Here is a 15,835-nt window from a genome sequence, read left to right on the forward strand (position 1 = left end):
ACTTAAACATAAGACCTGGCACGATAAAAACCCTAGAAGGAAATTTAGGCAAAACTATCCAGGACATAGGAGTAGGCAAGGACTTCATGAACAAAACACCAAAAGCATTGGCAACAAAAGCCAAAATAGACAAATGGGACCTAATGAAACTCCACAGCTTCTGCACGGCAAAAGAAACAGTCACTAGAGTGGATCGGCAACCAACAGAATGGGAAAAAATTTTTGCAGTTTACCCATCTGACAAAGGGCTGAATTTACAAAGAACTCAAACGGATTTACAGGAAAAAAACAAACAAGCCCATTCAAAAGTGGGCAAAGGATATGAACAGACACTTTACGAAAGAAGACATATATGAGGCCAACAATCATATGAAAAAACGCTCATCGTCACTGGTCATCAGAGAGATGCAAATCAAAACCACATTGAGATACCATCTCACGCCAGTTAGAATGGCGATCATTAAAAAATCTGGAGACAACAGATGCTGGAGAGGATGTGGAGAAAAAGGAACACTTTTACACTGTTGGTGGGAGTGTAAATTGGTTCAACCATTGTGGAAGACAGTGTGGCGATTCCTCAAGGCCTTAGAAATAGAAATTCCATTTGACCCAGCAATCCCATTACTGGGTATATATCCAAAAGACTATAAATCGTTCTACTATACGGACACATGTACACGAATGTTCATTGCAGCACTGTTTACAATAGCAAAGACCTGGAATCAACCCAAATGCCCATTGATGATAGACTGGATTGGAAAAATGTGGCACATATACACCATGGAATATTATGCAGCAATCAGAAATGATGAGTTTGTGTCGTTTGTAGGGACATGGATGAATCTGGAGAACATCATCCTCAGCAAACTGAAACAAGAACAGAAAATGAAACACCACATATTCTCACTCATAGGCGGGTGATGAAAAATGAGAACACATGGACACAGGGAGGGGAGTACTAAACACTGGGGTCTACTGGGGGGAAGAGGGGAGGGCCAGTGGGAGAGGGAGGTGGGGAGGGATAGCCTGGGGAGAGATGCCAAATATGGGTGAAGGAGAGAAAGGAAGCAAAACACACTGCCATGTGTGTACCTACGCAGCTGTCTTGCATGTTCTGCTCATGTACCCCAAAACCTAAAATGCAATAAAAAATACAAAAAAAAAAAAGAAGAAACAATAGAGAAAGTCAACAACACAAAACACTTTGAGGAGATCAATAAATGTGATAAAACTCCATTTAGCCAGGCTGCTCAGAAAAAAGAAATAAAACAAATTATTAATTTCAGAAATAATGTGACATTATTACAGATTCTATAGATAGTAAACTTTTAACAATATTATAATTTCTATGTAAATAAACATGGCAACTTAGATAAAATTAATAAATTTCTTTAAAAATGAAAATTAGCAAATCTCAATCAAGAAGCAGTAGATAACCTGAATTTTCCATATCTATAAATGAAAGTTAAGTTATAACTGAAAACCTTCCTAAAAGAAAACTTCAGACCTAGCTAACTATGCTAGTGAATTCTCAAAACATTTCTGGAAGAAAATAATACAACTGTACAAAAACTACCCCCACCAAAGAAAACAACAACAAAAAACAAACAAACAAAAAAACAGAGAGTAGTGTATCTCAACTCAGTCTGTAATGTTAGCTTTACTCTGAACCAAAACCAGAAAACGGTATTACCAATGAGCAAATTCCCTCATGAACATGAATGTAAAACTTCAACCAATTTGTGATGCAAATAAGACATCCTCCAATAGCTGAGTGAATAAACTCTGGGTAAACAGCCATACACAGTGGAATATCACTTCATGCAAAAAAGAAATGAGCAATCAATCTATGAATATATGTGAAGGAAACTTTAATGCATATTACCTATTGACATAAGCTAATCTGGAAAGGCTACTTAATGTATGATTCCAACTGTATGATACTCAGGAAAAGGCAAAACTATGGATAAAGTAAAAAAGTGCCAGCCGGGCGCGGTGGCTCACGCCTGTAATCCCAGCACTTTGGGAGGCTGAGGCAGGTGGATCACGAGGTCAAGAGATCGAGACCATCCTGGTCAACAAGGTGAAACCCCGTCTACTAAAAATACAAAAATTAGTTGGGCATGGCGGTGCGCACCTGTAGTCCAGCTACTCCGGAGGCTGAGGCAGGAGAATTGCTTGAACCCAGAAGGCGGAGGTTGTGGTGAGCCGAGATCATGCCATTGCACTCCAGTCTGGGTAACAACAGGGAAACTATCTCAAAAAAAAAAAGTAAAAATGTGCCAAAGGGTGAGGGATGGCAGGAAAGGATACGTAGGCAGAGTGCAGAGGATTGTACCTTTGTCCAAGCCCACATATGTACAGTACCAAGCATGAACCCCAATGCAAATTATGGGCTTTGAGTAATTGTGATATGTCAATTTAGGCTCATCTATCATAGCAACTACCACTATGGTGAAGGATACTGGTAATGAGGGAGGCTACATATGTGTTGGGGTGGGGGTATACAAAAAATGTCTGAAATTTCCTCTCAATTTTGCTGGGAACATAAAAATGGTCTAAAAAATAAAAATCTTTATAATAAATTCTAAATGAGACTTTAGTAAATTGAATCCAACAGTATAATAAAAAGATAATACATCATAAACAAATGAGGTTTATCCTAGAAATGCAGGGTTGGCTTAACATCAAAACATCATAATTATTTACCATATAACAAAGTAAAAGTAAAGACCCATAGGATCACTCCAACAGATAGAGGCATCTGATAAAATTCACTCTCGATGTTTTAAAGCAGAAAAACTCTCAGGAACATAAGAATCCAAGGGAACTTCTTCAGCATGATAAGCAACACCTATGATGAATCTAAAGCTAACATGCAGCATAGTGAAAAATGGAATGCATTTCCCGTTAGATGAGGAACAACACAGGAATGTCTGCTGTCACTACTTGTAGGTAGCATCTTTCTGAAGATTCCAGTTAATGCAGTCAGAAAAGAAAAAGAAATAAGAGGCATCCAGGCTTAAAAAAAAGAAAGAAAATTGTCTTTATACACATCCATGGCCATACAATAGGTATGGGTAAACCCCAACCTGTGGGCCAGCTTCTTGTCTGTGTCAATAAACTTTTATTGGAACCCAGCTGTATTCATTAATTTATAGATGCTCTATGGCTGCTCTCATACCACAATGGCAGAGTTTATCAGCTGCAAAATAGACCCCTTTGACACAAGTCTAAAATATTTACCATTCTTAGTAAGAGGGTAGTTTGAGAAAGGTTTGACAACCTTTTGTCTATGTAGAAAACCTGATCAAATCTACCAAGAATGTGCCAGAACTAATAAGTGAGTTTAACAAGATTGAAGGATACAAATTCAACATAGAAAAATCAACTGTATTTCTATATGCTAGCAATAAACCATCAAATCAAAAATTTAAAACATTTTTAGAGTTTTATAAAAAATGTATGTTTAGATTAGCGTTGCTTAACCTGTGTAAAGTCAAATACATCTACACTAACTAAAATATAATTTACAACTTCATAAAAAATGAAATACAGTTAAATCTGATAAAATATGGAATGACCTATAAAAACTAAAAATTACTGAGAAAATTAAATATTACCTCTATAAAAGCAGACACACACTTTATTGAGTAGATTCACTATTGTTAAGATGTCAATTCTCCCCAAATTAATCTATAAATATGACATAACCCCAACCTAATTTCCAACAAGCAAGCAGTCTTTATTTTATTGATAAGCTGATTCTGAAGTTCATGTGAAAATGCAAAGGATCTAGCATTGTCAAAACAGAGCTAAATTAGAAGAATCATTTCAGGAATTACTGAATCAACAGTAACCAAAACAGTATGCCACAGGTACAGGTTGAGTATCCCTTATTCAAAATGTTTGGGACTAGAAGTTTTTCAGATTTTGGATTTTGGAATATTTGCATAAGCATGGTGAGATATCTTGTGGATAGGACCCAAATCTAAACACAAAATACACTTATTTTTCATATATACCTTATACACAAAGACTGAAGGTAATTTTAAACATGACTTTTAACGATTTGGGGCATGAAACAACATTTGTATACATGAGGTCAGATGTGGAATTTTTCCACTGTGGCATCCATGTTGGCAATCAAAAAGTTTTGGGTTTTAGAGTATTTCAGATTTGGGATATTTAAATAAGTGATGCTCAACTTGTATAAAGAAAGTCAAATACAGACAATCCACAACTTAAGGTGGTTTGACTATTGACTTTACAATGGGTTTACCACAATTTGAGGATCATCTGAAAATTAATAAAACTCAATAGAGAGTCCAGAAATAGATAACACATATGCAACCAGCTTATGTTTGACAAAAGCAGGATGGCAATGCAGTGGAGCAAGGGTAGCCTTTTCAACATATGGTGCTAGAACAAGTGGATGTTCATATCCAAAAAGTGAACTTGAATCCATACCTTACTTCATCTGCAAAAGGAAACTGAAAATGGAGCACAGATTTACATACAAGACCTAAGTCTATAAAATTTCTAGAATAAACCATAGGAAAAAATCTTTGTTACCTTGCGCTAGGCAAACATTTTTTACATATTACACAAAATGCAAAATCTGTAATTCAACAATTAAATTGGACTTCACCACGATTAAAACTTCTGCTCTTCAAAAGATACTACAAAGTGAGTGAAAAGTCAACCCCAAAACTGGAAAAATATCCTTATAAAAAAGTAGCTAAAAAGTAACAGTATCCAAACACGTACAGAATTACTAAAATTAAACAAGTAAGAAAACATCAACCTCATTTTTTAAATGGCAAAAGATTTGAAAAGACAGTTCACCAAAGAAGATGTACAGATGGCAAATAAACACATGGAAAGATGTTCAACATTTTTAGTCGTGAGGATTATGTACATTAAAGCCATAATAATATACATAATACACACTCATCAGAATGGCTAAAATTAAAAAAATAAATAAATACAGCAGTAGTGTCACAACATGGCAAGCAGAATTGTCATTTGCTGCTGACGAGAAGGGAAAATAGTACAAATATTTTGGAAAACCATTTTGCAGTTTTTAAAAACAGGAATATAAAGAGGCGTGAGGAGACTTTAGTGGGTGATGGATATATATTAACCATCTTGATGATGGTAATGAGTTTGACAAGTGTATACATCGGTTAAAACTTATCAAATGGTACCTTTTACATGTGTGCACTTTATCACATATCAATTATATCACACTAAAGCTACTGATTACAGGAGCAAACACCTAAGGCACTGACTCTGACACTGAGAAGAGAATGCAATGATGCAGTGTAAAGCTAGAGGACTGAGATCTGTACCTTATTGCAGTAAGTGGCAGCTGAGTTTTCAGCAAGCAGGTAACATGATCAGTATTGATTTTTTCACAACTATATAATTATGGTTGCAGAACAGGCCATGGTTTTGGAAGGTGGAATCGTAGGAAGGACAGTTATAAGGTTACCACAGTATTTCAGGTGGGAGGAAACGATAACCTGACCATGGGTAAATAAATGGGTAAAAGCACACAAGAGAAGCAGAGTAAACAAACAGATTAGGAGTGCCATTCACACTGATAAAGGTACAGTGAAATGATCATAGCTCTTTGGCTGAGAGTGTACAAGATACAGTAGTTCTCATTCTTAAGGCATATTTCTGAGATGAACATTCTCAAAACATATCAGCACTCTATGGTACAGTGGTAAGCATTGTGTGCATACATAGAACAGAAAAAAGTCTTATATTTATGCATTATCCTACCTTTACACTGCATTCCATGTCGATCAATGAGTAATATAACTTTCTTACAATTAGAGGAAAGCGAGTCATCATCCTCTGAGGCTATTTGAGATGACTGAATTGTGTCATCAAGGTCATCCCTAAAATGTATTTGGTTTTTCATCTGCAAAATAAATAACACTGTTTCAAAATGTCCCCCAAATAGTTATAGCATATACTAAATGTACAGAAGTGGGAATTATTCAACTACACAAACACAGGTACTAGTTCTGTACTTTTCTTTTTTTAGCAATTTCCTTTATGTTGACACTTGTTCAGAAAGCCACATGGTATATAGATAAATTAGTTTCCCGGTCCCTATTCCATTTAGAAAACTGACAGAGAGACTTGCGTTAGTTAAGGAACAAGGATTAGTATAATGTCTTCCTGAACTTGTATCATTTCAACTGCAGAAACAATCAATTTCTACATACAGTAAGTATTTAGATAACCTCATTTTACACAAGATATTTTCATAAATAAAAAATTCAAATGGATCAAATAATTGGTGAAGAGAAAAAAGCGCAGCATCAAGCGACCCTCTAAGTCTTTTTGAAATTGAACTTCCTCCAAAGCCAGGAATTCTACTTTACTTGTAATATGCTTACCTCATTCTTAAATCTTTGCATGTATCACTTAATTCCACTTCTAGACATACTGGTGATGTTCTGTCACCATGTGGTGGAGAATAATGCACATTCTCTAGTTAAAGTTTTATGCTTTTATACCTTTTTGCACTACAGTTGTCATATAATGGCTTCTGGAACAAATTCTGTATTGGTTTTGTATCGTTGTGTTTGTAACAACAAAAACACTATGACTTTTTTTCTTAAAATTGTTATTAATCATTTACAAGTAACAAAAACCCAATATGTGTTAACACATAAACAACATTTTTGAAAAACAGCTACTTTTCTTTATTTCACATATTAAAACCCACTTAAAATAACCATTTTTCTAACCAACAACAACAAAAATTCACTAGTGAGAAGAGTACTACTGCTTTACATTTTTCCAAATCTCTTTAACGTCTGATGACAGACAAAAGCTAGAATCTCATATCTGCTTTTGCATTCAACCTGTTAAAATATCATACCTCTACACACTCATGAAAAAAAATGAGAGTGAAAAAGATAAATGATGGCCAGGTGTGGTGGCTTACACCTGTAATCCCACCACTTTGGGAGGCTGAGGTGGGCAGATCACTTTGAGCTCAGACATTTCAGATCAGCTTGGCCAAGATGGTGAAACCCAGTTTCTGCTAAAAATTCAAAAATTAGCCAGGTGTGTTGGTGGGCACCTGTAATCCCAGCTACTTGGGAAGCTGAGGTAGGAGAACTGCTTGAACCCAGGAGGCGGAGGCTGCAGGGAGCTGAGATTGTGCCACTGTACTCCAGCCTGCGCAACAGAGCAAGACTCCTCAAATAAAAAAAAAGAAAACAATAAATGATGAAATGATGTCTTAGTATTATAAAAATAGCTTTGACCTAGAATACCATTGAAAGGCTCTTGAGGCTACCTAGACCACACTTTGAGAACAACTGCTCTAGATAATTTCCTCATTTTACATATAAGGACCCTGGACCTCAGAGAGAATAAGTGAGAAATCCAACATCACACAGTTTGTTAATAGTAGGATACAGATATTAGATGGTTTGTCTCACTTCTCTTGGTTTAGGTTCTCAATTAGAAGCCAAATGGCCTGACCTATTCCCTGTAAGTTGCAAAGACTGTCACAATATAGTACCCTCTCCCACCATTTCTTTAATAAAAGAGGTAGAGCAACAAACTTAGTAAATTTTGCAACAGGCATACTGTGTTTGAATTGAAACTACAATATTCAACTTTGAGTCTCTATTTGAACAGAAGCACTAAGGCAAATCCAACTGCCTCCTACTCCATGCAAGCTAGTAATGACAAGTTGCATGATAAATATCATAGATAAATATGGAAAGCAGATTACCCATAATATATCAGTATTTATCATATATTCTGTGTCTGGAATACAATTCAATGGCATATTTCAGAGAAATTTTGTAAAGTACTGGCTGAAAGGGTGGCAGGTACATTAAGAGACTGCAAATAAACTGGCAATTGCAAGAACTTTTTTAAATAAAATGGAGTTCTTCTGAAATGTAGATAGTTTTCATTCCCTAACCAGACCTTATTTTTGTCTTTTGAAAGAAAATCAAGCAATCTTCTCTGCCCCCTAGAGATGATTTCCTTTGTATCCTACCAGATGGTTCAGATCTTCTTTAAATGGACATAGCCTTGTTGTTTTACACAACGTAGTCCCCAGAAAAGCTGGTCTAGAGGAGGAAATTCTTCCCAAGGAACCCACTCCCAACTTTCATTTTTTTTTTCAGGCTCTACATTCTTTGGTTCTGAATCATGAGTCACATCCACTTCTCTTTTCATTAATATAGTAACACAATGTTAATTCTCCTTCTCAACGAAAGAATTCACAACTGACGCAAAGCGAACATTTTTCAGGTGAAGAACTGCTTCTTCCCAGGTTTCCCTTTGAGCACATTCTTCCCAGCTCTCACCAAACTCCAGGTGACCTCCAGGGAGTTGGAAACTGCTGGCTCCAACTGATTCATTATGTGTTAAATTTACCAAAACTGAATTAGGAGATGACCTGTGGTACTACAAAAGCACCACCACTTAAAAATATTTTATCCCTTTACCTACAGTGTACACTTGAGTGTTTTTCCAAACATTACTAAATTATTAGGAGCCAAAATCAACACCAGTCAGTAAGAAAAGCAAATTCTTACATTTTAATGCTAATTATGAATTGTAATATGATTGACAGTGTTATATATTTATATAGATTATAGGCTTAAGTTGTAAGGTCCACTAATGACAGTGGATTTAATACATTTAATAATATTTACAGATTTCCTATATTGAAATACATCAGGAAGTGATAGTACATCTAATGCCAAAGATGCCATTCTGCAAGATATGATTCTCTTGACAGAGAGTTGAGTTGACTTTGTGATCCATTCTCTTCCTGAACATAGTAACTAAAGTCGGAGATCACAAGGGAAAATAAATTCTTAACTTTGGTATGACTGGCAAAAAAAAAAAACTGCAAAGTTTGAACCACTAGAAAGAATGACTCCTTTAGAATCCAATAAAGTGAGCATCAGTGTTAAATTGTTCATAATTTCTATTGCTTCAAATTGCAATTCAATATTTGATGTACGTTCTTTATTATAATAGGAAGTTATAAAAATAGAAGTGCAAACAATATCAGGAACTTTTAAACTCAATTCCAAGAGTAACGATTAGATATAAGTTACTATAGAGTCCAACACTATTTTGAGTTTTATAACTCGTTAAAATGTTTTTTAAATGGAATATTAAATTATAATTAACTGATACTAAAAGGCTAATCCAAAGTAAATTCACTTGGAATATGCTGTATTACCAAAGCCAGGAAAACAAGATTAAACCAGATATTTGATTTAAAGTTTTTACATACCCATGCCTGGTTATTTTCATATTCTTCAAGCTTCTTTTGCTCTCCCTCTGATGCCATTTCTAAGTCTTGTTCTGTTAAAAAATATATATATATTTAGTTAAAATGAGCTATATAGAACATTTAGATAAAAGCCATAGTCTTTCTAAAAATAGAAAATAAAATTTTTATTTTATAAGTTGAGAGTTTAAATGAAGCTTAATCTTTAGTATAGTATTTACTTCTTTAAGAAATGCTTTTAATCCTCCAAAACTTCAGCAAACCACTTGGGGAGGCACGAGATGTCAACAGGTTGGAGCCATATAAACATGGCCAAAGATTCACTTGGAAATTCATCCGCCCAACATCAATGAACAGTACCATCAGAAATAAAACAAAAGGTAAAAATCCAATAGAAACAGATAAAGTAACAGTACACTGCTCTTTACTTCACAATAATAGTACCTTTGTAACAACACACTGAGCCTGCTGTTCATTATTGATGATTTCCGAAATGACTGCTACTGTTTACACTTTCATCAATGTGCAGTCTCTTCTTTTTATACTAAATATTTTCCTCAACTATTCTGACGAATTTCTTTAATCTTTCTTAAAAGATGAAAGACTCGGGCCAGGTGCGGTGGCTCACGCCTGTAATCCCAGCACTTTGGGAGGCCGAGGCAGGTGGATCACGAGGTCAAGAGATCGAGACCATCCTGGTCAACAAGGTGAAACCCCATCTCTCCTAAAAATACAAAAACTTAGCTGGGCATGGTGGTGCGCGCCTGTAGTCCCAGCTACTCGGGAGGCTGAGGCAGGAGAATTGCTTGAACCCAGGAGGCGGAGGTTGCAGTGAGCCGAGATCGCGCCATTGCACTCCAGCCTGGGTAACAAGAGCAAAACTCCGTCTCAAAAAAAAAAAAAAAAAAAAAAGATGAAAGACTCAGACAGCTATGTGAAGTCTTCCTTGATTCTGGCTATCTTTCCTCAGATCAACAGTTTTATTTAATATAGGTTTTAAAATATATATACTTAAGATTTCAAAAGTGAGATTATGTCTCAACTAACTATAATTAAAATAGAAGAGTGTATCTATTCCAATGTAAACATCCTGACTGATAATGAGAAAAATGACCTTTAATAAGAATAGTAAATCATGATTCTGAGAGAATAAGTGTCAAAGCTGATGGGAGGATGCTATGGCCTGTTTTAATGCAATACATGAGGTTCAATTATACCATTATGCTACAAGCACTTATTATTTTCAACTATTTTCCCTATTATTTAGGAAGTACAAAATTGTGAGGACACTTCCAATAAATATATAATTTATTTCTCATCAAAGAAACTGTTTAAAATTAATCAGCTTAGACAGAATAAAAATAGAACTATTCATTTTTTTTTCATTCTCAGGTGGTCTACCACTATGTCTACATTGCTCATATCCTATACTTTGGCCCTGTCAAAAAGTTTCTTGATCCATTCATGCAGGAAGATTTTTAAGAAGATCAAAATAGTGTATAATAAGCTTTCAATGTGTAAATAATAGTAAAAAATGAAAAATTTAATTTTCACAGACTTATTAACTTTTCATACTTTATAATCATTGCAATATTCACTGAATATATCAGCTTTGTTATTCAAATAACTTTTTGTTTCTAAAATTAATTTGATTTGATATATCATGCTTATCTCTAAGGTACTTTCATGGAATTGTGATTTTTTTAAAAAATAGGCTTCTTAATAAAATCAAAGTTTCTTAGTTCAAATGCATTTAATTTGATTAATATCAAAACTTCTATATAACTTTCATGAATTATTCCCACTCCTTCTTTCCTCTTTATTTAACAGTAGTATCTTACATGTATAATTTCTATTTCCTAAATTTTTGTTCCTTTCTCTCTGGCTAGAATGATGCTCAGAAATAACAGAAAGATGATACTTTTGCTTTGACTTTGTTATGTTTTGAACTGCTATCAGATGGCAAACAGGTATATGGAAAGGTTCTCAGCATCTCTAATCATCACAGAAACGCAAATCAAAGTTACAATGAGGTATCTTCTCACCTCAGTTAAAATGATTTTTATCCAAATGACAGGCATTAAGAAATGCTGGTGAGGATGTGGTGAGGATGTGGAGAAAGCAGAACCCTTGTACACCATAGGTGGCATTGTGAATTAGTACAGCCACTATGGAGAACAGTATAGAGAGTCCTCAAGAAATTAAAAATACAACTACCCACTGGATCCAACAATCCCATTGCTAGGTAAGACTCAAAAGCAAGGAAATCAGTATTATGAAAGGGAAATCTGCCCTAAGGTGTTTATTGCAGCACTTCCCACAATAGCCCGATAACTGAGAAGGTATACAATTACAAAGACACCTCAGTTGAATGTACACTTCACATCTCTTCAGTGGAAGTGTCCTGAATTGAGCAGTTTGGATATATGTTTGGTGAATCTCAGGCCTGTTGAATCAAAATGTGTAGCTTCAATGAGCACCCTGCTAATTTATTTGGGGGGGGAAGTTCTATCTTGAGTGATCATGACATTAAATGTGTATTGTTAAATTACCTGCTCCAGATTTTTGCCCATCTGCTGTTCCTGTGGCTACATTCAAAAGAGAAACTTTCCTTTTCAACAGAGCCTGAATGGGATGAGAAATAAAGAAATCAATATGTAATGTATATTTGATAGACTATATAGTTAACATTTTTAAATATAAATGAAAGAGTAATTACCTTCCAGGCACGTTGTTTCTGAGAAGACACTGAAAAGCAAATGGGATACATAATCAATCATATATAAATATGATAAAGTTATCAGTACATTCATGCAGTGTTACCATCAAGCTGTATCCCACTGCCTGTATTAGTGTAGGCTTTGATACTTTATACTTTGTGTCTTGGGACAGGAACATGACAGAAATACACTGAAGAAAACAGGAGTACAGTCTTCAAAATATATACACTTACACTGTCAAATGTGATATGATTTGTCGTGTGTCTAAAACTCAAATAAAGCAGTGTCAATATCAATGTGGATATGCCGAGTGATGAGGACCAATGTGATCTAAAATCAGAGGAGCAACTCATACACCTGAGAATCAGTGTCAAAGCAGGTGGTACATACTCCTGCATGTCTTTCATAAAAGACATCAGAAGAATTTATACCATTATGCTACAAACATTCATCATGCTCTTTAACTTGCCTGATAACTGAAAAGATACACAATCACAATGACACTTCGGATGAATGTACACTCACGACTCTTCAGCGGAAATGTCCTCAATTGATCAGCCTGGGTATATGTTTAGTGAATCCTAGCAGATAATATTCATTATTTTTCATGCCCATGTGGTGTAATAATGTGCCTACATTTCTTGTATCCTGTAGTTTAGCCTTTCTGAAAGTTTCTTCATCTACTCATGACAACAAGGTATAATATAAAAACCTCAAGAAAAATATCATTATCGATTTTGACATATTTTTACAAAATAAAACTCCTACAAATATTAGTTATTAACAAGCTTTTACATTCAAAAATCATTCCAATATTCATTGAAAAAAACCATTTTAAGGGTCAATTAATAAATTCAAAATTATTGTTGTTTCTAAAATAGTCTTGTTTCAAGTATCACATTATTCTCTAAGAAATTTTATTAAATAGCTATTTTATCCAACAGATAGCTCCTTGAACAGCGAGGACAATATATTAATATTCAAATTTGTCTAATTTGTATAACTAAAATCAACAAAACATGTATTTCTGATGCCTAATAGTAACACAGAAGAGTAATAAGTCAGGGTGGTTAATCCCAATTATAGCACTTTTTCCTGCTTCAAGTCATTCCTGAAGCAGCCAAAATCAAATCTTCTTATATGTAAATATTGGAAATGAATCTGAAATGAGCTCATTCAGGTTTCCTCAGCAGATATCCATCCCAAAATTAAAGAAATAATTTCTTTTTTCCCCTCCTTCCTCACATTTCCTCTTCCTTGCGGAAAATAACTACTACATCAGTGATCTCTTTAGTTCCCATTCTACAGTGTTTATGTGTCATTACGATCACTTCTTCTGTCTGGTTCTAGCAATACGATGTGGCACCTACAATTTCTTTTACTTCATCTCTTTCTCCTTTCCCTGTTTATGAAAACATAGCTGTAGATGTAAAGCAAATTATGCTCCTGCTGAGCTCTCTAATGGTTCTTCTTTCCAATTACAATGTAGAAAAGTCTTACTTACATCTTACTATTTAGATCATGGCCAAGGAACAGCAGCACCAACAGCTCCCAAAAATCTCAGGCCTGCTGAATCAGAATGTACAGCTTCAATAAGCCCCCTGCTGATTTATTTGGAGGAAAAGTCATTCTCTTCTATCTTGAGTAAACATGACATTAAATGTGTATTGCAAAATTACCTGTCTCAGATTTTTGTCCATCCTTTATTTCTGTGGCTATATTCGAAACAGAATCTTTCTTGTCAATTGCAGCCTGAATGGGATGTAAAACAAAATAATCAATACATAAAATATATTTCATAGACTATACAATTAATAGTTCAAAATATAAATGAGAGTGTAATTACCTTTATGGCCAGCTGTTTCTGAGAATACACTGAAATCAAAAGGGATATGTAATCAATCATATGTAAATATAATAAAGGCATCCATGTATTCATGCAGTGTTAGCACCAAGCTGTATTCTTCTGCCTGTATTAGTGGATGCTTAGATGTTTTAAACTTGGTGTCTTGAAACAGGATCATGACAGAAATACACTGAAGAAAATAAATACAAAGGCTTCACGAAATATAAACTTCCAATTTCAAAAGTAATAATATTTTTCATATTTCTATTACTACAATAAAAACTTGTTATTATCAATGTGGATATGCTGAGTAATGAGGACCAATGTGATGTAATATCAGAAAGGCAACTCATACACCTGGGAATCAATGTCAAAGCAGATGGTAAAGGCTCCCGCATGTTTTTCATGCAAGACATCAGAAGGATTTATCCCATTATACTACAGATATTCATCATGCTCTTTGACTTGCCTGATAATTGAGCAGGTACAAAATGACAATGACACTTTAGTCAAATGTACACTTCACAACTTCTCAGTGGAAGTGTCCTGAATTGAGCAACTTACATATATGTTTGGTGAATTCTACTATATAATATGCTTTATTTCCCATATCCATGTGGTGTAATAATGTGACTACATTTCTGGCATCCTCTAGTATAGCCTTCAGAAAGTTTCTTCATCCATTCGTGGCCAGAAGACATAATACATAAACCTCATCAAAAAGTATGAGAAATTATCAAATTTGACATACTTATACAAAATAAAGTTCCTACAAGCATTAGATATGAGGAAGCTTTACATTTAGAAATCACTCCCATATTCATTGAAATAACCATTTTAAGAGTCAATTAATGAATTCAACATTATTTTTATTTCGAAAAAGTTCTGGTTTGAAGTATAATGTTGCTCTCTAAAGCATTTCCATAAATTACTTTTTTATCCAAAAGTTAGCTCTTTGAAAAAAAAAAGCCAATGTATGCATATTCATGTTTATCCCATTTGAATAATATCAACAAAACATATATCTCTGATGCCTAATAGTAACATAGAAAAGGAATGAGTCAGGGTGGTTCATCCCATTTCCAGCACTCTTTCCTGCCTCCAGTAGTTCCTAGAGAAGCCAAAAATCAAATCTTCTTTTATGAAAATATTCTAAGTGCATCTGAAGTGAGTTCACTCAGGTTTCCTCAGCAGAAACCCCAAAATTACATAAATAATTTCTTTTCCCTCCTTCTTGCCTCACAATCTCTCTTCCTTGAGGAAAATAATTATTACATCAGTGGTCTCTTTAATTCTCCTTCTCCAGTGTTTATGGATTATTAGGATCACTTCTTCCTTCTGGTTTTAGCAATATGATCTGACACTTAGAATTTCTGTTATTTCAAATCTTTTCATTTTTTCCTTCTTGAAGAAAACATGCTGTAGAATTAAAGCAAAATTATGCTGCCCGAGTCTGGTATGTCCTGAAATGCTCTTTAATGGTTCTTCTTCCCAATTTCAACGTAAAGAAGTCTGTTAGCTTACTACTCAGATCATAGTCAAGGACCAGCAGCACCAGCGTCAACTAAGAACTTACTACAAATTCAGAATCTCAGGCCTGCTGAATCAGAATGTGCAGCTTCAATGAGCCCTCCGCTAATTTTTCATGGAAGAGAAGTTCTCTTCTATTTTTTTTTAAGGAGGTGACAACACATCTGTTAGGCAGAGTAGTGACAGGTTGCGCCCCAAAGTCCAAACAGGCCAGGCAGAGAAGGGCAGGGACAGGGCTCAGGCTGAGAAGAGCAGCTGTGTCCAGGCGGGGTGGCCGGAAAGGGCGGGCACGAAGTATGGGCCCACAGGCCTAAGTCATTTGGTGTGGGGCTTCCAGCATCTCCATGAGGAAGGTGTCGATGGGCATGTCCCCAATGAGCTTGAAGAAGAAGAGATGTTCCAGGCACTTGAGCCCAATGGAGCGCAGAGCCGGCAGGC

At 35.2% G+C, this 15,835-nt stretch overlaps 1 protein-coding gene across 2 annotated transcripts in view; it reads right to left on the reverse strand.

The window, feature by feature from the left end:
* LOC100393583 (uncharacterized) overlaps positions 1 to 15,835 on the reverse strand; it is a 227,223-nt gene that overhangs the window by 60,815 nt on the left and 150,573 nt on the right. For both annotated transcript variants that reach the window (XM_078348925.1, XM_078348926.1), the window contains 7 exons: positions 13,868 to 13,896; positions 13,701 to 13,773; positions 12,021 to 12,049; positions 11,854 to 11,926; positions 9,305 to 9,375; positions 5,794 to 5,935; positions 1,093 to 1,134 (listed from right to left, as the gene is read on the reverse strand). In XM_078348925.1, the coding sequence (XP_078205051.1) occupies positions 1,093 to 1,134; positions 5,794 to 5,935; positions 9,305 to 9,375; positions 11,854 to 11,926; positions 12,021 to 12,049; positions 13,701 to 13,773; positions 13,868 to 13,896 (459 nt within the window). The remainder of the gene's footprint in view (positions 1 to 1,092; positions 1,135 to 5,793; positions 5,936 to 9,304; positions 9,376 to 11,853; positions 11,927 to 12,020; positions 12,050 to 13,700; positions 13,774 to 13,867; positions 13,897 to 15,835) is intronic.

The sequence above is a fragment of the Callithrix jacchus genome, chromosome 14 (assembly GCF_049354715.1).
Source record: "Callithrix jacchus isolate 240 chromosome 14, calJac240_pri, whole genome shotgun sequence".
NCBI classification, from domain to species: Eukaryota; Metazoa; Chordata; class Mammalia; order Primates; family Cebidae; genus Callithrix; species Callithrix jacchus.